The sequence below is a fragment of the Choloepus didactylus genome, chromosome 20, assembly GCF_015220235.1.
Source record: "Choloepus didactylus isolate mChoDid1 chromosome 20, mChoDid1.pri, whole genome shotgun sequence".
Lineage (NCBI taxonomy): Eukaryota > Metazoa > Chordata > Mammalia > Pilosa > Megalonychidae > Choloepus > Choloepus didactylus.
The window spans coordinates 22,037,663-22,062,240 of NC_051326.1; the positions used below are offsets into that span (position 1 = coordinate 22,037,663).

Here is a 24,578-nt window from a genome sequence, read left to right on the forward strand (position 1 = left end):
GTAAAGGGGCATTAGCAACATGCCTGCAACTTACTCTTGAACAATTCAGGAAAAAAATATGCACATGTATTCAAATCAAGAAGAACTAGCTACTCCCTCCTTTGTGTTCCCACTGAACTCCATACAGATTTCTACTACAATACTTATGACTCTTTGTTTTATTTATTTATAGGAAAAGAAACAGGCTTTAAGAGTTTAAGCAACTTGTCCAAAGTAGCAGTTAGTAAATGACAGACCAAGCTTTGAACCCAGGTCCATCTGACTCAAAACCAATGTTAAATCACAATATGGCAGAATGCTGAGTATATTATATTGTTCTTATTTTTCAAAAGTACTCATGTAAGGACAGACATAGACAGTCTCGTCAGCAGTGAGTCACTTAATCCAAAGAGTTTCACCTTGGAAAGCAACAGGAATCCCTAGCATCAGCCCTATAAATTCTTACTTTCAAGATAAAAGATACAGAACTCAACTTGGTTTACACAGTGAATTGGTGGCAAAGAAGGAAAAGACAGGATAAATGAACATGATCCCAAAGAACCTTTCTGATCTAGTCCCTGTTGACTTTCCCACCCTCTCTCCCACTATTCTCTACATCCTGGCTTCTTTATCCTAAAACACTTTAATTCCTATAATTAAGCATGTTTCCCCCACCTTCAAGTCTCTGCACCTGCTGTTCCTTCTGATTATATGGAATCCCATTCCCTGTCATCCTGATAAAGTCCTACATCCTTTAAGACCAACTCAAACAGTATTTCCCCAAAATGAAGACTGCTCTGACTTACACAGACAGAGGTAGGTGCTTGCTCCCCTATTATCCCAAAAAACCATGTAATTTATTAATTGCATTTCTCACATTATTGAAATTACTTATTTATAAGTCTCTCCCAGAGTATACTTAAGAATTTCTTAATTGTATCATCCACTTTGGCATCTCCAGCATCTGGCACAGCAGTAGTTCTCTGTCTATATGTTTATATTTTGCCATGTGCCACAAAGGATTAAGGCAGAAGCATTTATAAATACCACTTGAATTAATTAATATGGGTGTTTTATCACTTGAGAGAAGCCTGCTTTGTTTTGTTTTGCTCAAATTCCAAACTCTTCTTCATATATAAGACAACTCTTAAGCCAAGCTCATTTAATATTAGTCAAAGCAATGTGTTTTTCTGTAAAATAAAAGGTTACCATGGGTTTGAAAGGAACATCCTAACCAGTAGAACTAATTATATGCACAAACTAGATCAAAGATCAGATGGATGAATAAATTGCTGTTAATGCTTTACCTACAATATAATTAATCGTTATTCTCAACCATGAAAAAAAAGGCTTCATTGTCCAATCTGAATACCCAACTTTACCTGCAGTGCTTGTTCTTGAATATCACGAAATAATTCCATATCTTTCTCAGTCATGATTTCCTGGCTCCCAAAAAGGCGTTCCTCACTTTCTTGTTTACCATCCCAGCCATCCTGATTGTCTGTACATAAAGAAAGGGCTCACATGTTATTAGTACTATCCTTAGTCTGATACATAAATAGAAAAGAAGTTTAAGTCTTTATTCTAATTGAAGACCTTAATATCATTTATGTAACTGAGGAGAGCATTAAACTGTCTCTTAGAAAGATACTACTCAATAAAGAACATGTACATATTATACCTGCTATACAGTTAAAATCCTGATTGATCTTAATGCTTCTTAAAAATACTGCATAAATATACACTTCATTAAAAGAAATTATATTTTAATATATTAGAGTACATACTAAAGCAGAATAGGAAAAGGGTCTAAAAAGTATGAAGTTTATTTGGAAATAGTATGGATATGATGCTTCTAGCATAAATTTAACACATCAATGTTCAAATATTGCTTTGTCATTCTTTGGCATTATGGAATAAAAAGTTACTGTTATATAGCCAGAAATAATTTTTATTACCTGGGTGCGGAAATTGGTTCTTTTAGAATTTTCAGTGATCCTGCAATTCTCACAAGGCCAATAAATTCTTATCTTAGCAAAAAATATAACCTTCAAAATAGCTACCTTAATTGAAGTCAGGAAACACTAGCTCCCCTCACTTTCTGTGTGCCCTTTTAAAGCACAAACTCTATAAACCTGAGGATCAGAGATGATAATTCTCTGGGTTAAGTATGAGAAATTATGACAATCATCCACTAAATGATGCATCTTCCTCAAATGAGCAAAGGAACTACTGAAGGGAGTATTTGGGGATTGTGTAGATCATAATCCTTTGCATCTGAAGAAGACACTGCAGATGGCATCATTTCCTCTTTGAGTGTAGCTAAAAAGAGCAATTAGTGACAGACATTTCTTTTCAAATCAACTGCATGTGTATGCTGTGTGTTATTTAGTACAAGAAAAAAGACAAGGGCTCACTGCTGACAATATTCCCAAACTGAAAAAAAAAAAGTAAAATCTAAAGATAGTATGTGACTTTAATGCCCCCTAGTGCATGACACAGATGGTTGCAGGCACAGAACTAGTAGAGAATTCAGTAGCATTATATCAGATAATATACAAATTGTTCCTTAAAACTCTACAATCCATAAAAAAATTATAGAGTCAGTTAAAACAAAAGCTCACACCCTGCCTAAAGCTCAATACCAGTTTTCCATTTACTTTATACATTTGCCTTAGCGATTTCTATTTTTAAAGTTTTACAGTAGATTCTTCTAATCTCTAGTGCAAATAAACGGTTAATTTCAAAAATGCCTTTCATTAGGATTTTTGCTTTATTGGATTCTTTCCCAATCTAAACAGCATGCATAGATAAACATGTTCTGACTAGGGCTTATCTATGCTCTATACGGCTAATAAAGACATGAAAAGTTCTTGCATACTTAAGAGAGTAATTAGTTGACTGCCACCCTGGTGAAAAGCCAATCAATAAAGCATAAAAGGGGGTACATGAGACAATAATGGGGATTTCCTCTCCTGCATCAGACTAATCTCTACCCATTTATATAAGCAGGAAAGAGGAAATAATGAATACAATCACTTACCAATGGGATACTCAGGGGGAATATACCAAAGTTAAATTCTTTTGCAGTAGATGAGACACTATACCTTTGGCCCTCATAATCTAGGAGAGTTCATTCTCATTCTTCTATTTTACACAGACCCCCTTCTACTTTCATCATAGGGTTAAGTTCTCTAAACTCAAGGCATAGCAATGAGACTATTTTAAACTTCTATTATCTGGACAATTAACCAAGTTCTTCTCTGCCTTGAATTATCTGTTAAGTCCTTTCCACAGATGTTTTCCACTTTGTAAACTAGGAAACTTAGCCTACATACTACCAGATGATCAGGAGCTGTGAGGAGCTGTGGTTTGTTTTTCTATGTGTAAACCATGAAAAATTAAAATTATATTTGCCAATTTGAATCAATGACTTGATCATATTTGCATATATTTCTGGTCTTTCCTTACGCTTAGATCAACAGCTTTTATCCACCTCTACTTATTCCAATTTCCTTCCTGGAATAAAGCAAACATCATGATATTCATCATACAATTGTTTATATAAATATGAAGTTATCCTTGATTCAAGTTTATATCCTGACATTCTGTAGGCAGATTCCCTGTGATTTTCCCAGGAAATTAGATTCCTTTTACTTAAGAGCTCCCACTGGTCCATTCTGTGAGGTCATCTCTAGTCTCTAAATTCCTGCCATAGTTATTACTTTAGTATCATCTAAATCTGTATCTTTAATATGTTCTTATATTCCACAACCATTGTTTTTACTATCAGAGTTAAATCTATTCTAGATAACTAGTGTATTCCAAATAATACACTTGCGGAATACTTTTTGTTCTAAGTGAACAAATTCTTACCTGTGGGCCAATCTGAAGTGCTTGATTTCCTGTTGCCCTTTTTCCTGATTCTATATTGCTCAGAGTAGTCTACCACTTCCCCTCGAGCTTTCCGCCCATCAGGGGAAGGGGTGAAGAATTTGGTAAGGCCATCAATAAGCCCTTTGGTTTTCTTGTTGAACTTTAAGGGCACACTGCTATCTCTGCAGAAGTCCAAGCCATCTATTTGCTCTAAATATCCTTCTTCTGATGATGATGCTGATTGGCTGGAGAGAGTGATTTTACGTTTCCGACCCCTTCCAGGGCCAGTTCGAACTTTGCTGAAGGGACCTTTTGATCTAAAGAAACAAACAGGGAAAACCGTAATTATTAAAGAAAAAATCTTCATAAGGTATTTATATATAATATATAACTAATAAATAGCTTTACAGCTTTTTGAAAAAATCTACACTGTTAAAAAGGTTCTGTAAACTACAAGTAGTATAAGTGAAAAGTCGTATTATTAGAAATGTCGATTTCTAGGAAGTCTAGTTGTTAATGGTGAAAAAGAACCCGAGATCAGGAATCAGAAGATGCATTTGAGTCATAATTCTACCACTTATTAGCTGAACATCTTATACAAATCACAGTCTCTCTAAACATCAGTGTCTTCATCTATCTGAAAAACAAAGAGTAGGAGCAGAGAACAACTAAAATCCTTCCAGGTATAAAGTCCTGTGATCTCTGCACCAACTTATTTATGCCTTTTCTTCTAACCACAAGGGATAGGTTGCCCTTTGAAAGTCAAGGGATCAAAAAATCATTTTATAGGAAAATTAAAGCCTGATTTAAGAGTAAAAATACAGACTACATTACTGGTTCTGTACATTTCAAGCTGCTAATGCCCACTCATTTCAGTTACATATCACCTTGAAGATAGTCTTAAGTGTAGAAAAAGTGGGCAACATTTGAGAATCTAAAGAGAGGTTCACAGGCCTGAATGTAGTTTATATAATATCAAAGACGAATTACTACAGACATACCCAAAAGAGATAGAACTAGTTATTGAATCTTGCCCCAACTCCTCAGACATAGTTCAGTTTACTAGTCCACAAGAGGTAATTATATTCCTGATTTCTGCTAATAAATGAAAACACTCATATTCTTTTACATAAAGGAAAACATAGATTTAGAACCTAGCTATCACCTCAACAAGAAGAATCTATCCAGTGATTAGTACATTTAACAGAAATTAACAACTGAGACTAGAACAGAAGAAAAATCTGTGAAATGCTACAATCATAAAAAAATTACTTTTCTGTGTTTTCATTTGTTTGTTTTTTAATATAAGAAAAGCAATATAAGGCAATGGGTAAAAGCCAGTCTTTGGTGCCAGAGTACTTTAATCTCAGTTCAAAACTTACTTATGGCTTTGTGCAAGTTAATTTCTCTATACCTTAGCCGCCTCTTCTGAAAAATGGGAGTAATAATAATATGTACTTCATTTGGTTGTTGGGAGAATTAAATGATTCAACACACGTAGAGCATTTAGAATAGTGCCTGGCACTTATTAAGGGCTCAATAAGTGTTAGCTATTGTTATTATATACAAGCACCAGTTATAACAATGGAAATTGCTTCTTTCATAAAAGAAATCCTACACTATAGAGAAGACCCTATCCTTTTCTCCCCTCACCTTGCCACAAGTACAACTTACACCGTGTTTTGTTTCTTTAACCTGTTTTTTGGACGTCCTATTGGATTAGCATAGCGCCGTTTTATCTGTGCTGCCTTCTTTTGTAGAAGTTTTCGTCCTTTTTTCCTAGGTCGACATATTTGACATATCCACATGCCTAAAAAGAAATAAAATTCCACATAAAAGCACCATAGACATAAATGAACTGAAAGATTTCAGATATCTAAGCCAGTTCTATGCTTCCAGGTCAAGAACTCTCATTTGAAAATCTGATGAAAGTCACCCAGAAAACATATATGCACAAAATTCTACAAACAATTAGAAGGGATTAACATACATCCTGAAGCCCACACATGGATGAAGTCCACTGATCCCTACTCTATGCTTAGCACCCAGATAATAGTATCTAAATACCATTGTACAAAATAAGGAAGGTTTCTAGAGAGTAATGGTTAATTCCAGGTCCCTGGCAGGGAAAATATAAAATAAACTAGAACATCTAGTGGTGATGGAAAACAAGGAAGTACAGAAAAACTGATGGAGGCATATCAAGAGGACACAGGAGCCCACTTGAAGGAGCTCCCAATAACCAAATCTGGGACAATTTGAGGAACAAAATAAAGAATCATAGGAATGAATTTATAACCCATAGAATAAAATAAATATCCATGATTCCACAATGATCTAAATAATTGAAGAAAGAAAGAGAGAGCAGCAGGGAGGGAGAGGGAGGCAGGAGAAAGTACAGCTCTTCTTACAAGCAGAATTCCAGTTAATAAGTGTAGAAGGAATGATGGGGGAAAAAACTGTCATTAAGCAAATACCAGAATAATAATTATTGCAGGCAAGAACCATTGATGGATGCTAAATGTTAGTGAGCAAAGAGGGAAAAGAATAACTTTAAAGTGTTTGTCAGGTTTCTTTACTGAAATAGTAATCAAAGTTAACATTACCAACAATAAGATATATCACTATCATATATCCCCTGCTATGATGCAATGTAAAGGGCATAACATAATTTCTGTAGTACTTAAAATTAATAACCTCAATTCAATCATAGGAAAGCAACAGAAAAACCCAAATTGAAGGACTTTTTATAAGATAATTGACCAGTACTCTACAAAAGTATCAAAGTTGGGAAAAACAAAGTCTGGAGAATTATAAGAGACTAGTGGAGACTAAGGAAACATGACAACTAAATGCAATGTAAGATCCTTGACTGGATCCTGGACTAGAAAATAGATACTAGTGGGAAAATAAGAAACTCAAATAAAATCTGAATATTAGTTCATCACTATCACAGCAGTGTTAATTTCCTGGTTTCACTAAGTGCACTACGGTTTTGGAAGATGTTAACATTAGGGAAAGCAGGATAAAGAGTGTAATGAGAACTCCACTATTTTTGTGACTTTCTGTAATTTTGAAATTATTCAGAATTAAAAATTTTTTAAAAATAATTCCTGCTCAAAGATGCCATAAAACTTATTCTGTAGACATGAAATACATGGGAAAGATGACTAAGAAAATCTTTATTATCTTAAAGGATTCCTAGAAGGCATTTTCCCAGACTTCAAATATGGAATAGGTAGGGAATATATTCTTCCTGTATGCACAAATTTAAGAATTTTCAAAAGGTAACAATAAATAGAGTAGCAGAAGAGGAACCCAAGTGGGATTCTAAAGTGGAAAAACTTGGCTACAACCTAAGGTTTAGTTCTTTTCCGTCAACAGAAGAACTCAAATCAAATAGACACTATCAAATATTCTAAAAGCATTGTACTTAAGAATTCTATAAATCACAAAATCACAATTGAATATGGAATTTGTGATAAGGCAAAACAGAGGTAACTAACTGGATTTTTTTTTAGAAACTACAAGCATATAATAAGACTGTACTCCATGGAAGCTGAGTCTAAAGGCTTTCCCTACAAGCAATTATATCCCAACTAAATACCTTTCAAGAAACAGGAGTCAAAAGAAGTAGAACAATATCATTACGCTGTACCCTTATGATCTGTACACACTTATTTTCATGTAAATTATACTATCAAAAGGTTTTCTAAAAATTTTTAAAGAAAATTAGAATAAGCCAGAGAATCTACAGGTCTAAACCCCTCAAAAGTGATGAGCAGTATATAATCAACATGACCTAATAAAATTTCATTTCCTTCTTTAAGTTAAAGAAAGAAATATTTCAAGATAATACATAAGGCAAGTACTCTGTCTCTGAAGGACTGGTAAGTATTTATAAATGAACCACTTCACCCTCCAAAGATTCTTAAATATTGAAAATAGAGGAAAATAATAATAAATCCATAATATATAAGAACGCTAAGATGCCTCAACAGAAGGACTTTCTCCACCTTTAAGGTGAGAGCATTCTTCCTACTCACGACATTCCCAAACAGATCCAAATCATTCTTTCATTTTAACAAAGCTGATAAAAGTGCTTTCGTTAACATGTCCCTTTACATTCCCAGTTTAATTTCAGAAAGCATTTCTTACCTTTTGGCATTCGGGTGAGTGGCGGATCACAACACTCCATGTGAAAACCTCGGTCACATGAATCACAAAAGAGCATGTTATCCTTGAAAACAGAAAGGAAAGGGTAGTTCCACTTAACCATATGGAACAGAAGCCTGTCACAATCATGATTTCATAAAACAGGCAGCTCCAAAGATTTCAAGAACTAGATAAATTATGCTAATAGTAAAAATTAACTTTATTTGTATTAATTAAGCAAATGGACAGTCTGACTTAGCAAAAAGTTTTGCTTTATCCACTTTGATAAACAATGACAGTTTCATTATTTTCAAGTATATCCAGTAACCAAAACTAAGCTGACCTTGGACTGTTTTAATAAAAAAACAAAAAATAGACAACAAAAATACCCTGATCATTCCTAAACATATGTTCTATAATGGTCAAGAAATTTGGGGATTATTTCTTTAAAGTAGATTAGCTCTCTGAAAATATAATGTATAATTAAGGTGCTTTACAAACTACCTACATATAATCCAAGTCTACATGACCAAGTATTCTAAATTAATGGTGTATAAAGTCCTAAATTATGCCAGACCAAATAACTGAAAAATAACCAATCATACTTATTAAGAATGCCAATTGTAAATTCTACTTCTATGCGAAATAACCACAGTGGTAAGCAAAGATACTCACTGCATTTTTGCCTTGATCTCGACAGGAGCTACATGTTTTACACTCGATGCACTGCCACCGTAAGGCCTTCACTCTAACTGTTAGTTCAGGGGAAAACTTTAAACAGGATGGATGACCTGTTAAGAGTAGGGGAAATCACTAATGAAACAATTAAAGAATGATTTTTTAAATCATACGAAAGAAATGATGTAGAAAAAGTCAATTATTGTAAATAAAAAATGTGTGCCAAATAAAACAAGATGCTCCCAGAAGCCTGTCACACATTTCTCCTTAGGGCTTGGTACCACAATTCATATTTGTTAATGGTAAAAAGAATTTAGAAATACATACCCTGCCCCCAAATATTGATTAGAAAAAACTTTACAATCTCCACACTTTTATTAAGCCTTCACTAAAGCATTATATTTGCACAAATACACATGTATATACATGAAGATATAATATGTCTAGGCCATTTCTGGAAGAATTTTTTAAAAAAACTGTTTATGGTGGTAACATTTTAGGAAATGGGAATTACAAACATTCTGAAAGAGCATTTTACATTTCACTTTATACCTTCTGTGCTCTCATTTTTCACTCCATAACATATATTGTTTTTTTGTTACTTTTATAATTTAAAAATATATAACAAAAATTCCATCATTTAAAGTGAGTTATGTGCTCATGATTTAATTCACTCAAGCTAAACCTAAAACTAAAATTAAAACTAAAACCATGGGTAATACTTGCTACATCATAACCTACCATACCATTTCCTTATAAACACTTATACCATAAAAGGGACAGAGAGAGAGAGAGAGAGAATAAGATGAAATATAGATTCTTTTCTTCTTTTAAATTAATTCCTTAGAATAAATTCCTGAAAGTGGACATGGTGGCTGAAATGAAAAAAACAGTTTTATAGCTTGATATTCATGACCAAAACATTCTCCAAATACCAAGTATCACCAGTAAGGTACAAATGTCTTACCACAATTTCATCAGCTCCAGGTTTGGGCTCTCCTATCTTTCATTTTATTATAAAAGGTATAAAATGACACTTCACTGCTGCTCTGGTGTGCATTCCTCTAATTACCTGGATAAAACTTTTTTCAAATGCTCAACTATTAATTTTCCCGCATATAAACTGCCTATTAAGAGGCTCTGCCCCTTGAACACTAGTCTTAGAAATGTAAATATGTTCTTTACACTTAATAGCTTTTGGCCTTTTGCCATTTTTAATACAATTGTTTTCCCCAAACTATTCTTGCTCCTTTGGTTTTGGGTGTGTTAAGTTTTCAACTTACAAAATATGTTAACTTGACATACTTGACTATATCCATGCTTTTCATTTGTTATTATTTAGCCAGCCTCCAAGCTACCCTCCAATGATTCTTGCCTTCTAGTCTTCATGCCCTTGTATATCCCCTCCCATACAGAACAGGGCTGACCCCTGTAACCAACAGGATACTGCCGAAATGCCAGTGTGACTTCTAAGGGTAGGTGAGAAAAGATATTGCAGTTTCCACCTTCCTCTTCTTTTGGATATTCAGGGGGAAGCCAGATGACATCTTGGGGGCATTCACACAGCCCTATAGAGATTTCCATGTGGCAAAGAACTGAGTCTTCCTATCAACAGGCAAACTACGTGACTGACCGTCAGGGAAGCCTTCAGGTGACTGAAGCACCAGTTGAAATCATGACTGCAAGCTTACGAAAGATCCCAAGTCAAAACTATCCAGGTAAGCCACTTCCAAATTCCTGCCCCAAAGAAACAGCATGAAATTAATAATGTCGTGGATTGGGAGAACCCAAGATGGCGGCTAGGTAAGACAGGGCAAAAAAACACCTCTGTGAAAAATACTAGATAAAAGCCAGAAAGTGACCCAGAACACCAGTTCCAGCTATGCAGCAGCCGGACAAAGTCTGCTAAATCCTCAGGGACCGTGCATTTGGTGAAACTGGGAGTCTGCATTCTGAAACGAGTGAGGAAACCGGCTGAAAGTCCGGCGGCCCCACTGCAGTGTGGGGAAACCATGGGTTGGCGTTTGGAGATGGACTAGTTCTATTAAAAAAAAAAAAAAAAAAAAGAAACCTGGGACCGACCGCAGGTACAACGGTGAGAACTGCACAGTGAAGCATGGCAGGAGCGGGCTCTCCCAACGCCTTGGTGTTTGGTGTGGAGAATAGCCCTACCCACACCCACTGCTGACTGTCTCAGGGCCAGGGAGGCAGAGGGGAGCCAAAAGGAGAAAGAAACCGTGTCCCCTGCAACCATCTCCCCAGCGGGCTGAAGACGCTCCCGCCCAGGGCCGGGCCCCCAGCCCCGAGGCGCACAAAGAAACCCAGTGTGATGGGGAGTGAGTCCCGCAGCACCATGCACACGCCACAGTATTGGCCGTGGACAGTGGCCTTTAGGGCACCCACAGCTAACTGTCCCAGAGAGGGGAAGGTGGAGCTGTGTGGAGCGGGAGAAATTAAAACGCCCCACTCAACAATCTTTACAGCAGGCTGGGAACGCCCCTGCATGGTCCGGCATCCCAGGGCTTCCCTGGAGGGCCGGCACATGCTTGTGACATGGTGCAGCCTTCCTTCAGCAGGGGTCCTGGAAGAGCACAGCTGAGAAAGGGGACCTGCTCAGAAATTCCAGGGACCCTACACCAGTGCCAGGGACTTGTGGGTCAGTGGCAGAGACGATCTGTGGCGGGACTGAGGTAAGGGCTTGGACTCTTGCAACAGCCTTAAATCTCCAGGAACACCTGGGAGGTTTGATTATTAAAGCTGCCCTGCCTCCCTAACCACTCAGACACATGCCTCACAGTCAGGGCAGACAGCACGAACAACACACCCAAAACTTGGTGCACCAATTGAACCCCACAAGAATCAGACCCCCACATACCACAAAGACAAAGTTGGGGAGAACTGACTTGAGGGGAATAGGTGACTCGAGGACGCCATCTGCTGGTTAGTTACGGGAAGTGTACAACACCAAGCTGCAGATCTGACAAATTAGAGATTGGTATTTCATAGACCCTGAAAGAACCCTATCAAGTAAAGCAAATACCAAGAGGCCAAAACAACAGAAAATCTTAAAGGATATGATAAAACCAGACGATATGGAGAACCCAAACCCAAACACCCAAATCAAAAGATCAGAAGAGACACAGTACTTGGCACAATTAATCAAAGAACTAAGGACAAACAATGAGAGCATGGCACAGGATATAAAGGACATAAAGAAGACCCTAGAAGAGCACAAAGAAGACACTGCAAGAGTAAATTAAAAAATAGAAGATCTTATGGAAATAAAAGAAACTGTTGGCCAAATTAACAAGACATTGGATACTCATAATACAAGATAAGAGGAAGTTGAACAATGACTCAGTGTCCTTGAGGACCACAGAACAGAAAATGAAAGAACAAAAGAAAAAATTGGGAAAAAAATTGAAAAAATCGAAATGGATCTCAGGGATATGACAGAGAAAATAAAACGTCCAAATTTAAGACTCATTGGTGTCCCAGAAGGGGAAGAGAAGGGTAAAGGCCTAGAAAGAGTATACAAAGAAACTGTTGGGGAAAACTTCCCAAACCTTCTACACAATATAAATACACAAAGCATAAATGCCCAGCAAACTCCAAATAGAATAAATCCAAATAAACCCACTCCGAGACATATTCTGATCAGACTGTCAAATACTGAAGAGAAGGAGCAAGTTCTGAAAGCAGCAAGACAAAAGCAATTCACCACATACAAAGGAAACAACATAAGACTAAGTAGTGACTACACAGTGGCCACCATGGAGGCGGGAAGGCAGTGGCATGACATATTTAAAATTCTGAGAGAGAAAAATTTCCAACCAAGAATACTTTATCCAGCAAAGCTCTCCTTTAAATTTGAGGGAGAGCTTAAATTTTTCACAAACAAATGCTGAGAGGTTTTGCTAATAAAAGACCTGCCCTACTTCAGATTCTAAAGGAAGCCCTACTGACAGAGAAACAAAGAAAGGAGAAAGAGATACAGAAAAATTTAACAGACATACATGGAACATTACATCCCAAATCACCAGGACACACATTCTTCTGTAGTGATCATGGATCTTTCTCCAGAATAGACCATATGCTGGGACATAAAACAAGCCTCAATAAATTAAAAAAAAAAAAAAAAATTGAATTTATTCAAAGCACGTTCTCTGACCACAATGGAATACAAATATAAGTCAATAACCATCAGAGACTTAGAAAATTCACAAATACCTGGAGGGTAAAAATAAGGGGGAGATGAAAACATTCCCAGATAATCAAAAGCTGAGGGACTTCATCACCAGTAGATCAGTCCTATAAGAAATGCTAAAGGGAACTGAGTAGGCTGAAAGGAAGGGACACTAAACAATTGACTGAAACCACATGAAGAAATAAAGATTTCCAGTAAAAATTACATGGTGAATATAAATACCAATACTACTGTATTTTTGATTTGTAACTCCACTATTTACTTCCTACAGGATCTAAAATACATAAACTGTAATCATAAATCAGTGGTTTTGGACTCAATGTAAAATATATAATTTTTGACAACTACATAAAGGTGGGGGAACGGAGGAGTAAAGGAATGTAGTTTATGTGTCCTGAAGTTGGTATCAAAGAAAAACAAGATTGTTACAGATTTAAGAGGTTAAATTTAAGCCCCACGGTAAACACAAAGTATCAGAGAATATGACCATAGAGATGAAAAGTAGAGTATGGGTTACGAGAAGTGGGGGAAGGGGCAATGGGGAGTTGAGTGTAGGGTTTGAGTGTAGGGTTTCTGTTCGGGGTGAAGGGAAATTTCTAGTAATGGATGGTGGGAAGGTAATAGCATTGCAACACTCTAAATGTGATTAATCCCACTAACGGAATGCTAGGGAGGGATTGGAATGGGAAGATTTAGGCTGTATATTATGTTTCCACAAGTGAAAAAAAAAAAAAAGTCCAAATAGACAATGACAATTAAATGACAAGGATGATCCTGGATGGGATCTGAGGATGGAGGAGAGGAGGCTCAAAGGGACACAGTTGGGACATAAGAAGAAAAAAAAAAAAAGGAATATAGAATGCAAGCTTTGCATCAATGTTGAATTTCTTGAACTTCTTAGCTGTGCTTAATGAGATTGCATAAAAGAATGTTATTCTTCATGAGAAATGTATATGTGAATTATATTGTTTGTTCAAGGATGTGTGCAGCCTGCTCTCACATGTTCAGAAGACAGAGCAATAGATGATGGATGACAGATAGGGAGGGAGGGAGGGAAAGAAAGAAATGGTGGTGTGACAGGATGTTAAAGTTGGTGCATCGAGGTATCGGGGAAGGGGGTTGGGGTATGCTGGAGTTCTGTGTATGGGGTTTGTACTGTTTTTGCAACTGTTCCTGTAAGTTTGAATTTATTTAAAAAAAAAAATGTCGTGGCTTAAAACAGATAAGTTTTGAAGTAATTTATTTCTGTAGCAGTAATTTATTCTACTATCTCAAATCATAAAAATTCCCTCTACAATGATTTTCAAATTACGCTCTCCCCTACCTCAAATGTAATGCTTCTCAGAAGGCATAACTCCTCCCCATTCTCCTTTCACACTCACTTCACCTAGAACAAGTTAATTTTTACCTGCTTTATTTCTTTTTCCAATTTAAATTTTTAAAAAATGTTTACAAACTCTTCCCTTTCTCCCCATCTTCCCCTCCCCTGGTAACAACTAATCTGCTTTCTATCTCTGCAAATTTCCTATTTCAACTCATCTCTTATAAGTGACATGCAATTTCTGTTCTTATATGTATCTTCCTTGTTTCACCAAGCATAATATTTTCAAGGTTCTTTCATGTTGCAGCATATCTCATAACTTTATTTTTCCTTATGGCTGAATAATATTTCATTGTGTGTACATATCACATCTTGTTTATCCCTTCATTTTTTGACATTCATTTGGGCTGTTTCCAGATTTTGACTATTATGAATAATGTTGCTATAAAATACTAGGATACAAATATTGTTTTCACTCTCTTTGGTAAATATCTAGAACTGGGATTGCTGGGTTAATGGTAATTCTATATTTAACTTTCCCAGGAACCACCATATTGCTTTCCACAATAGCTGCATCATTAGAGTTCTATCAACAGGATTCCCTGCATCCTTTCCAAAACTTGTGCTTTTCCATTGATTTTTTTTTTTAATAACCATTTTTGTGAGTATGAAGTGCTATCTTTTTCTGGTTTTGATTTGCATTTCCGTAATGGCTAACTATGTTGAGCATCTTTTCATGTTTTTCGACATCTTTTGTATATCTTTGGAAAAATGTCCATCAAAATCCTTTTGCCCATTTTTTCATTGAGTTGTTTTGTCTTTTGTTGTGGAGCTGCAGAAATTCTTTATATATTTTGGATAATAAATCCTCATCTGATACATGGTTTGACACTATTTTCTCCCATTTTGTACATTACCCTTTCACTTTCTTGATAATTTTCTTCGATGCACTAAAATTCTTAATTTTGATGAAACCCAAATTTATCTATTGTCTTTTGTTCTTTGTGATTTTGCCATCACATTTCAGAATCCATTCCCAAATCCCAGGTCATGAAGATTTGTCACTACGTTATCTTCTAAGAGCTCTATGGTTTTAGACTTTATATTTAGGTCCTTGATACACTTTGATTTAATTTTTGTATATGGTGTTAGATAGGGGTCAAACTTCATTCTTCTAGCATGTGGATATCCAGTTTTCTCAACACCATCTGTTGAAGAGATTATTCTTTCCCCACTGCATGTACTTAGCACCCTTGTCAAAAATCAACTGGGAGCACTGCGTATGTGGAAGATGGCTGCTCCAGTGGCCTGAGCAGCCATGGGCTGTCCTCTCCTGCTGCTGCCGCGGTAATTCTCTGGTATGTGGGAATAGTGGCACGTGTGTTAGCCAAGCAGCCTCGCCAGGCGCTGCCTCCGAGCCGTCCTGGCCCCAGTGTAGGCCAGCCCCCCTAAACTCATGTGTTGGGGGCGGTGCTCGAGCCAGAGGGAGAAGGCAGGAGAGCTTGTGGGGTATGAGGGCCAAATGGCCACTGGGCTCAGCAGCATGAGTCAGCAGTGGCCCGTAAGGAAACTGCCCAGCCTCCTCATGGACCCGGGGAGGAGACTGTACATTGCGGGTTTCGAGACCCCATCAACGTGGAGGGCCTGCTGCTGTCAAAAATAAGGATTAATTTAGAAGACAATGTTCAATATGTGTCCATGAGAAGAGCTCTAAAAGTGAAGTGACCTCATTTTGATGTGTCACTGGTTTATTTAACTTGAAAATTTATGAATCTTGTCAGATCTGCTCCTGGAGGTATTCTTGACTTAAGGTTGCAACAAAACTGGGAGTGCGAAAACTAAGAGTGTATGACATCACCAACTTCTTAGACGGAATCGACCTGGATGAAAAAATGTCTAAGAATCATATTCGATGGATAGGATCTGATCGCAGTGACTCTGGAGCAATATCCCAGCAAAAGAAGCTACAGGAGGAACTTTCTGACTTATCAGCAATGGAAAATGCTTTGGATGAGTTAATTAAGGATTGCGCTCAGCAGTTGTTTGAATTAACAGATGACAAAGGAAATGAAAGACTAGCATATGTGATGTATCAAGATATTCATAGCATTCAAGCCTTCCATGAACAGACTGTTATTGTAGTTAAAGCTCCAGCAGAAACCAGACTGGATGTTCCAGCTCCCAGAGAAGACTCTATAAAAGTACATATAAGGAGCACCAAAGGACCTACTGACTTTTATTTATGTGAAGTGGAGGAGGATTAACACAAGTAACAAAATACCTGAAGGTGGAGGGGCCCCTTCATCTGAAAGCAAGCCTCCAGAACATCCTAATGAAGAAGAAAATCCTCCTCAGCAAAGTGAAGAATTACTTGAAGTAAGCAACTGACTACCTGTAGCATTCGAGAATTCATGTATTAAGGTTTTTGGGGGGACATCCTAAATGGATGAATAATGCATTGAATTCTATTCTCAGAGCAATAAATCATCTCTGGAGTTGTCTCGTTCCAGTTAGTACATCGTTAAGGACAGTAGTATCTCCTTCCTAGTCAGTAGTGTTAGGAGCAGTCTACTGCTTAGATTAATGGATAATTATGGTTTATGCATTCGAAAGCAACTCTTTATAATTATTCACTGCTTTTTGTCAGTGAAAGAGACATCTTGCCTACTGAAATAACTTCATCACAAAGAACATCACTGAAACAGATGATCAGACCTGAAATGGTTAGTTCTTCGTGGACTCTACCCTTTTTCTTCAAGGATTATGTATAGTATATAAAAAGAAATTGCCTTACACTGGTTCATGTTTGCATTTAACTGTTGTAAACTGAATAGGTGTACACAATGAATCTGAATGTGATGTCTTTGTGTATTTATCTGTATAATGTTTAGATTCTTTACAAAAAAAATGTCTAAGTGAAACTTCACCATTGTACAGCCAAACAATGTATATATAGAAAGTAACTGACAAATTCTCTAATTTCTGTGGTGTCTGTAACTTATTCGAATCCTCTGAATGAGGGTTAGAGGAAACTTTTCAAATTTCTACATGTAAAAGTATCTAATAGGTGTAATACACATTTAAAGCTCATGGATATAATTAAAGTATTTTAATATGATTCCCAGTGCTTAAAAAAAAAAATCAACCGGGAAATGAAGGATACAAGATGGCCGACTAGGGAAAGACTGGGCTCACTTCTCTCTCAGAAAAACAACTGAGGAACAGGCAGAAACTGTTCGGAGCAACATTTCTGGAGCTCTGGAGACTGGGGATAAGAGCTGTGCAGCACCCAGGAAAATGCAGAAGGAAGAGATGAAGAAGCTGCCGTGAGAGATTGTAACCCTCCTCAGTCTCGGCTCCTGTGCCCATCTCTCTCTCTCAGGGAGATCTTCCAGGTCTCCTGTCTCTGGCAGGTGACAATTGCTGACTGAAAGGGCAGCAGAGGTCCACTCTCCCAAGAACAGGGTGGGACATGGTCTAGCACTGTTCCAGCATTTGGTCATGGAATGTGAACTATTCGCTTGCAGGCAAGGAAAGTGCACCTCCAGGAAGACGTCTAAAAGGCTTTTGGGCAAAGAGGGCCATATGTTGAACATGCCAGGAAAGTGTATCCTTGGGAAGCAGAATTAAAGGCTTTACGCCATCTTTACCTGACCCTCTCCCCAGGCTCTGCGGAACTGGTGCATGTCCCCTCTGTGAGTCCCTGGTCCAGCCCTGCTTGGACTATTGACAAACCAAGAGTCAAAGAAGAACATTAACACAAAACTAGTCAACAGCAAAAGCTTTGACAAGAGAGGGAAACCAACCTTTAGGGTAAACTCACCAACATAATTTATTGACCGGATACCAGCAAAAAATAACAAGCCATATCAAGAAGCAGGAAGATATGGCCCAGTCAAAGAAGCAAATCAAAAAGTTGGAGGAGGAACAGAATCTGGGACACATAACCTAATATATTCAAACAAATACCCTAAGCCAATTCAAGGAGATGGCTAAGAGATAAAGGATATTAATAAGACACTGGGTGAGCATAAAGAAGAATTTGAAAGCATGCAAAGAAAAATAACAGATCTTATGAAAATGAAAGGCACAAGAGAAGAAATTAAAAACACACTTGAGGCACATAACAGCAGATGTGAAGAGGCAGGAGAAAGGACCAGCAAGTTAGAAGACAAACCATCCTAATTCGAACAGACAAAAGAACAGACAGAGAAAAGAATGGGAAATACTGAGCAGGGTCTCAGTGAACTTACTGACAACACAAAGCGCACAAACATTTGCATCATGGATGTCCCAAAAGGAGAAGAGAAGGGAAAGGGGCCAAAGGAATATTTGAGGAAATAATGGCTGAGAATTTCCCAACTCTTATGAGAGGCATTTATTTCCATGTCCAAGAAGTACAACATATTCCAAACCAAATAAATCTGAACAGACCTACTCCAGAGACACACACTAATCAGAATGCAAATGCCAAAAATAAAGAGAGAATTCTGAAAGCAGCAAGAAAAAGGCAATTCATTACATACAAGTGTAATGTATGCAATGCCTGATAAGACTAGGTACCAATCTCTTATCAGAACCCATGGGGTGAGAAGGAAGTGGTATGAAATATTCAAGATATGGAAAGAGAAAACTTGCCAGACAAGAATTCTCCATCCTGCAAAACTGTCCTTCAAAAATGAGGGAGAGGGGAACTAAGATGGCGGCTAGGTGACACAGGGCAAAAAAACACCTCCGTGAAAAACACTAGATAAAAACCAGCAAGTGACCCGGAATACCAGTTACAGCGATGCGCCAGCTGGATGAGCTCTTCTAGTACCACAGGGGCCGTATACTTGGTGAAACCGGAAGTCTGCATTCTGAAACGAGTGAGTAAGGTGGCTGGAAGACCCGCAGCCGCGCAGCATTGTGGGGAAACCAGGGCTTGATGTTTGGAGAACAACTGGCTCTTTTAAAAAAACAAAAAAGGGGGGGGGGAACCCAGGAGCAGCTGCAGTTGTGATAGTGGGAACCATGCAGTAAAACACAGCAAGAGGGGGCTGGGCCGGCCTCTCGGTGTCTGGCCTGGAAGATAGCCCGCTGCAGATACCCTTGGGGCCGGGGGAACAGAGGGGAGAGCCAGAAGCAGAAAGAAACCCCGCGGCTAGCAGCTGGCTCCCCGGAGGGCTGGATAAACTCCTGCCCAGGGCCGTGCCCACAGCCCAAAACCCCCCGCCAGTTGTCCCGGAGCTGGGAAGGGTGAACTGTGCAAGGAGGGGGGTGTTGAGATGCCCCATTCAGCCATCTTTGCATCAGGCTAAGAGCGCCCCTGCACGGCCCGGCGGCCTGGGGCTTCCCGTGAGGGACGGCGCGCACTGGTGACGTAGCACGGCATTCCCTCGGCAGAGGTCCTGGAGGATCACGGCTGGGAGGGGGGACCCGCTCAGAGAACCCAGGGACACTACACCAAGTCCGGTGGTTTGTGGGACAGCGAGAGAGAGGGTCTGGGACTGAAATGAAATGAAGGCTTAGACTCTTGCGGTGGCCTTGAATCTCCGGGAACCTGGGGGATTTGAATATTAAAGCCGCCCTTCCTCCCTGGCCACCCATACTCACGCCCCACATTCAGGGCGGACAGCTCCAGCAACACACCCAAACTGAGTTCTCCAACTGAACCCCAAAAGAATCATTTCCCCACACACCGTAGAGACAAGGTTGAGAAATGACTTGAGGGGTATAGGTGACTCACAGACGCCATCTGCTGGTTAGTTAGAGAAAGTGTATGCCACCAAACTGTGTTTCTGAAAAATTAGATTGGTATCTTTTTTTTACAAGTTGAAAAAACCCTATCAAGCAAAGCAAATGCCAAGAGGCCAAAAACAACAGAAAATCTTAATGCATATGATAAAACCAGACGATATGGAAAATCCAACTCCAAACAAACAAATCAAGATATCAGAAGAGACACAGTACCTGGCACAATTAATCAAAGAACTACAATCAAGGAAAGAAAACATGGCAAAGGATTTAAAGGACATCAAGAAGACCATGGCCCTGGATATAAGCGACATAAAGAAGACCCTAGAAGAGCATAAAGAAGACATAGCAAGAGTAAATAAGAAAATAGAAGATCTTATGGAAACAAAAAAAAACTGTTGGCCAAATTAAAATACAAGATTAGAGGAAGTTGAACAATGACTCAGTGTCCTTGAGGACCACAGAACAGAAAATGAAAGAACAAAAGAAAGAATGGAGAAAAAAATAGAAAAAATCAAAACGGATCCCAGGGATACAATAAATAAAATAAAACATCCAAACTTAAGACTCATTGGTGTCCCAGAAGGGGAAGAGAAGGGTAAAGGTCTAGAAAGAGTATTCAAAGAAACTGTTGGGGAAAACTTCCCAAACCTTCTACACAATATAAATACACAAAGCATAAATGCCTAGCGAACTTCAAATAGAATAAATCCAAATAAACCCACTCCAAGACATATTCTGATCAGACTGTCAAATACTGAAGAGAAGGAGCAAGTTCTGAAAGCAGCAAGAGAAAAGCAATTTACCACATACAAAGGAAACAACATAAGACTAAGTTGCGACTACTCAGTGGCCACCATGGAGGCGAAAAGGCAGTGGCACGACATATTTAAAATTCTGAGAGAGAAAAATTTTCAACCAAGAATACTTCATCCAGCAAAACTCTCCTTCAAATTTGAGAGAGAGCTTAAATTTTTCACAGACAAACAAATGCTGAGAGACTTTGCCAATAAAAGACCTGCCCTACTTCAGATACTAAAGGGAGCCCTACCAACAGAGAAACAAAGAAAGGAGAAAGAGATAAAGAGAATTTTAACAGACATAGATGTATTACCTTACATCCCAAATCACCAGGACACTCATTTTTCTCTAGTGATCACAGATCTTTCTCCAGAAGGGACCATAAGCTGGGACATAAAACAACCCTCAAGAAATAAAAAAAAAAAAAAAAAAAAAAAAAAAAAAACTGAATATACTCAAAACACATTCTCCAACCATAATGGAATACAAATAGAAGTCAATAATTTTTGAACTGTAACTCCACTATTTACTTCCTACATGATATAAAATACACAAACTCTAATGAAAAATCAGTGGTTTTGAACTCAACGTAAAATATGTAATTTTAGACAACTATATAAAGGTGGGGGAATGGAAGAGTATAGGAACATAGTTTATGTGTCCTATTGAAGTGAAGGTGGTATCAAAGAAAAACAAGATTGTTATGGATTTAAGAGGTTAATTTAAACCCCACAGTAAACACAAAGAAATTATCAGAGAATATAACCATAGAGATGAAAAGTAGAGTATGGGTTAAGAGAAATGGGGGAAGGGGCAATGGGGAGTTAAGAAATGAGTGTAGGGTTGCTGTTTGAGGTGAAGGGAAATTTCTAGTAATGGAAGGTGGGAAAGAGCATTACAACATTCTAAATGTGATTAATCCCACTAATGGAAGGCTAGGGAGGGGGTAGAATGGGAAGATTTAGGCTGTATATATGTTTCCACAATTGAAAAAAAAAAAAAAGACAGTCTAAATAGATGACAATTGAATGCCAAGGATGAACGTGGATGGGATTGGAGGATGGAGGACAGGAGGCTCAAAGGGACACAGCTGAGACATAAGGAAAAGGAAATAATAGAATGTAAGATTTGTTGAATCTCTTGTACTTCTTAGCTGTGCTTAATGGGATTGCATAAAAGAACGTTCTTATTCATGGGAAGTGTATATGTGAATTATGGTGTTTGTTCAAGAATGCATCCAGCTAGCTCTCATATGTTCAGAAGACAGAGGAACAGATGATGGACGATAGATAGGGACGGAGGGAGGGAGGGAAAGAAATAGCGATGTGACAGCATGCTAAAGTTGGTGGACTGGGCTATCAGGGGAGGGGGGTCAGGGTATGATGGAATTCTGTGTATGGGGTTAGTATTGCTTTTGCAACTGTTCCTATAACTTTGAATTTATTTCAAAATAAAAAAAAAAATGAGGGAGACACTCCCTTTAGCCAGTGAATGGACAGATGAGTAGAAAAATGGGAACAAAAAGTAAATGAATAATAGGGATGGATGGGGAGATGGAATATTTTGGGTGCTCTTTTTTACTTTAATTTTTCTGCTTTTTTTTTGCGGTAATGAAAATGTTCAAAAGTTAACTGTGGTGATAAATGCACAACTATATGATGGTACTGTGAACAAGTGATTAGTACATTTTGGATGACTTGTATGGTATGTGAATATATTGCAATAAAATTGAATCTTAAAAAAATGAGGGAGAGTTTAAGATATGCGGAGATAAGGAGAAGCTGAGAGAGTTCATTAACAAGAGGCCTACCCTATAAGAAATACCAAAGAGAATCCTAGAGGCTGAAAGGAAAGGACAAGAGACAGACACCTGGAGGAGAGTTTAGAAATGAAGAGCATCAAGTAATTAAATAAAAAGAGAAAAAATAAGATGCAACATATAAAAGCCAAAGGATAAAATGGTTGAAGTAAATACTGCCATTAGAGTATTAACATTAACACTAACTGTCAATGGATTCAACTTCCCAATCAAAAAACACAAACTGGCAGAATGGAGAGAAAAAATATGAGCCATCTATACGCTGTCTTCAAAAGACTCAGCTTAGAACCAAAGATACAAATAGGCTGAAAGTGAAAGGCTGGAAAAAGATATTCCACACACATAGTATCCCCAAAAAAGCTGGGGAAGCTATAATTATATTGAATAAAATAGACCTTAAATGCAAACCTGTTACAAGAAACAAGGAAGGACATTGTATATTAATAAAAGGGGCAAAGCACCAAGAGGAAATAACAACCATAAATATATAGGCACCTAACTAGGGTGTCCAAAGTACAGGAGGCAAACACTAGTGAAACTTAAGGGAGTACTAGACGTCTCTACAATAATAGCTGGAGATGTCAATACTCCACTCACATCAATAGAAAGAATATTTAGATAGAATGATCAATAATGAAAGAGAGATCTTGAAAAATCTGATCAATGAACTAGACCTAAAGGACATACACAGAACAATGCACACCAGAACACCAGGTATATACATTCTTCTCAAGTATTCATGGATTATTTTCCAAGATAGACCAAATGATGGGTCACAAAATAGATCTCAATAAATATAAAAAGGTTGAAATTACACAAAGCACTTTCTCTGATCATAGTGGAATGGAGATGGAAACCAAACAGGCAGAGAACTGGAAAATACACAAATTTATGGAGATTAAACAACACATTTGTAAATAATCACTGATAGAAGAAATTATAAGAGAAATCAGTAAATATCTTGAATGAAAATGAGAACACACATATCAAATATTATGGGATGCAGCAAAGGTGGTGATGAGAGAGAAATTTATAACCCTAAATGCCTATATTAAAAAGGAAGAAAGAGCTAAAAAATCAAAGCCCTAACTACACACCTGGAGGAACTAGGAAAAAAAAGCAAAAACAGGAAACTAACCCCAAAGCAAGTAGAAAGAAAAAGTAACAAAGATTCAAGCAGAAATAAATGAAATTGAGAACGAAAAAAAAGAAAAAAAGAGAAAGAAAATCAACAAAACCAAAAGTTGGTTCTTTGAGAAGATCAACAAAATTGACAAGCCCTTAGCTAAGTGACAAAGAAAAAAAGAGAGAAGATGCAAATAAATAAAATCAGAAATGAGAGGGGGAACAGTAATACTGAGCCTACAGAAATAAAAAAAGATCATAAGAGGATACTACAAACAACTATATGCCAACAAACTAGACGACTTAGATGAAATGGACAATTTCTTAGAAACACATAGTGAACACTAACTCCAGAAGAAATAGAAGATCTCAACAAACCAATCACAAGTAAAGAGATTAAAACAGTCATGAAAAACCTTGTAACAAAGAAAAGCCCACAACCAGGTGGCTTCACCAGTGAATTCAAGAATTAATAATGATCCCGCTCAAACGCTTTCAAAAAATTGAAGAAAAGGGATCACTACCTAACTCATTCTCTAAGCCCAATTCACCCTAATAACGAAAACAGATAAAGATACTACAAGAAAGGAAAATTACAGATCTATCTTTTTAATGAATATAGATGCAAAAATCCTCAACGAAATACTTACAAATCTAATCCAACCGCACATTATAAGAATTGACCATGATCAAATGGGTTTTATTCCAGGTATGCAAGGGTGGTACAACACAAGAAAAATCAATTACTGTAATACACCACATTAACAAACCGAAAGAGAAGGACCCCATGATCATTTTCATTGATGCAGAAAATGCATTTGACAAAATTCAGCATCCCTTCTACATAAAAACACTTCCTATGACAGGAATAGAAGGAAACA

At 37.7% G+C, this 24,578-nt stretch overlaps 1 protein-coding gene and 1 pseudogene across 2 annotated transcripts in view; one reads left to right on the forward strand and one right to left on the reverse strand.

Moving 5' to 3' along the window:
* Positions 1–24,578, reverse strand: part of KAT6A (lysine acetyltransferase 6A) — a 155,756-nt gene that overhangs the window by 42,913 nt on the left and 88,265 nt on the right. The window contains exons 5-9 of one of the 2 annotated variants that reach the window (XM_037812517.1): positions 8,686–8,801; positions 8,014–8,095; positions 5,551–5,665; positions 3,856–4,172; positions 1,362–1,480 (exon numbers count right to left, since the gene is read on the reverse strand). In XM_037812517.1, the coding sequence (XP_037668445.1) occupies positions 1,362–1,480; positions 3,856–4,172; positions 5,551–5,665; positions 8,014–8,095; positions 8,686–8,801 (749 nt within the window). Of the gene's footprint in view, positions 1–1,361; positions 1,481–3,855; positions 4,173–5,529; positions 5,666–8,013; positions 8,096–8,685; positions 8,802–24,578 lie in introns of both variants that reach the window. The other variant, XM_037812516.1, reaches the window with a different exon arrangement.
* On the forward strand, positions 15,760–16,604 carry LOC119516275 (annotated as a pseudogene).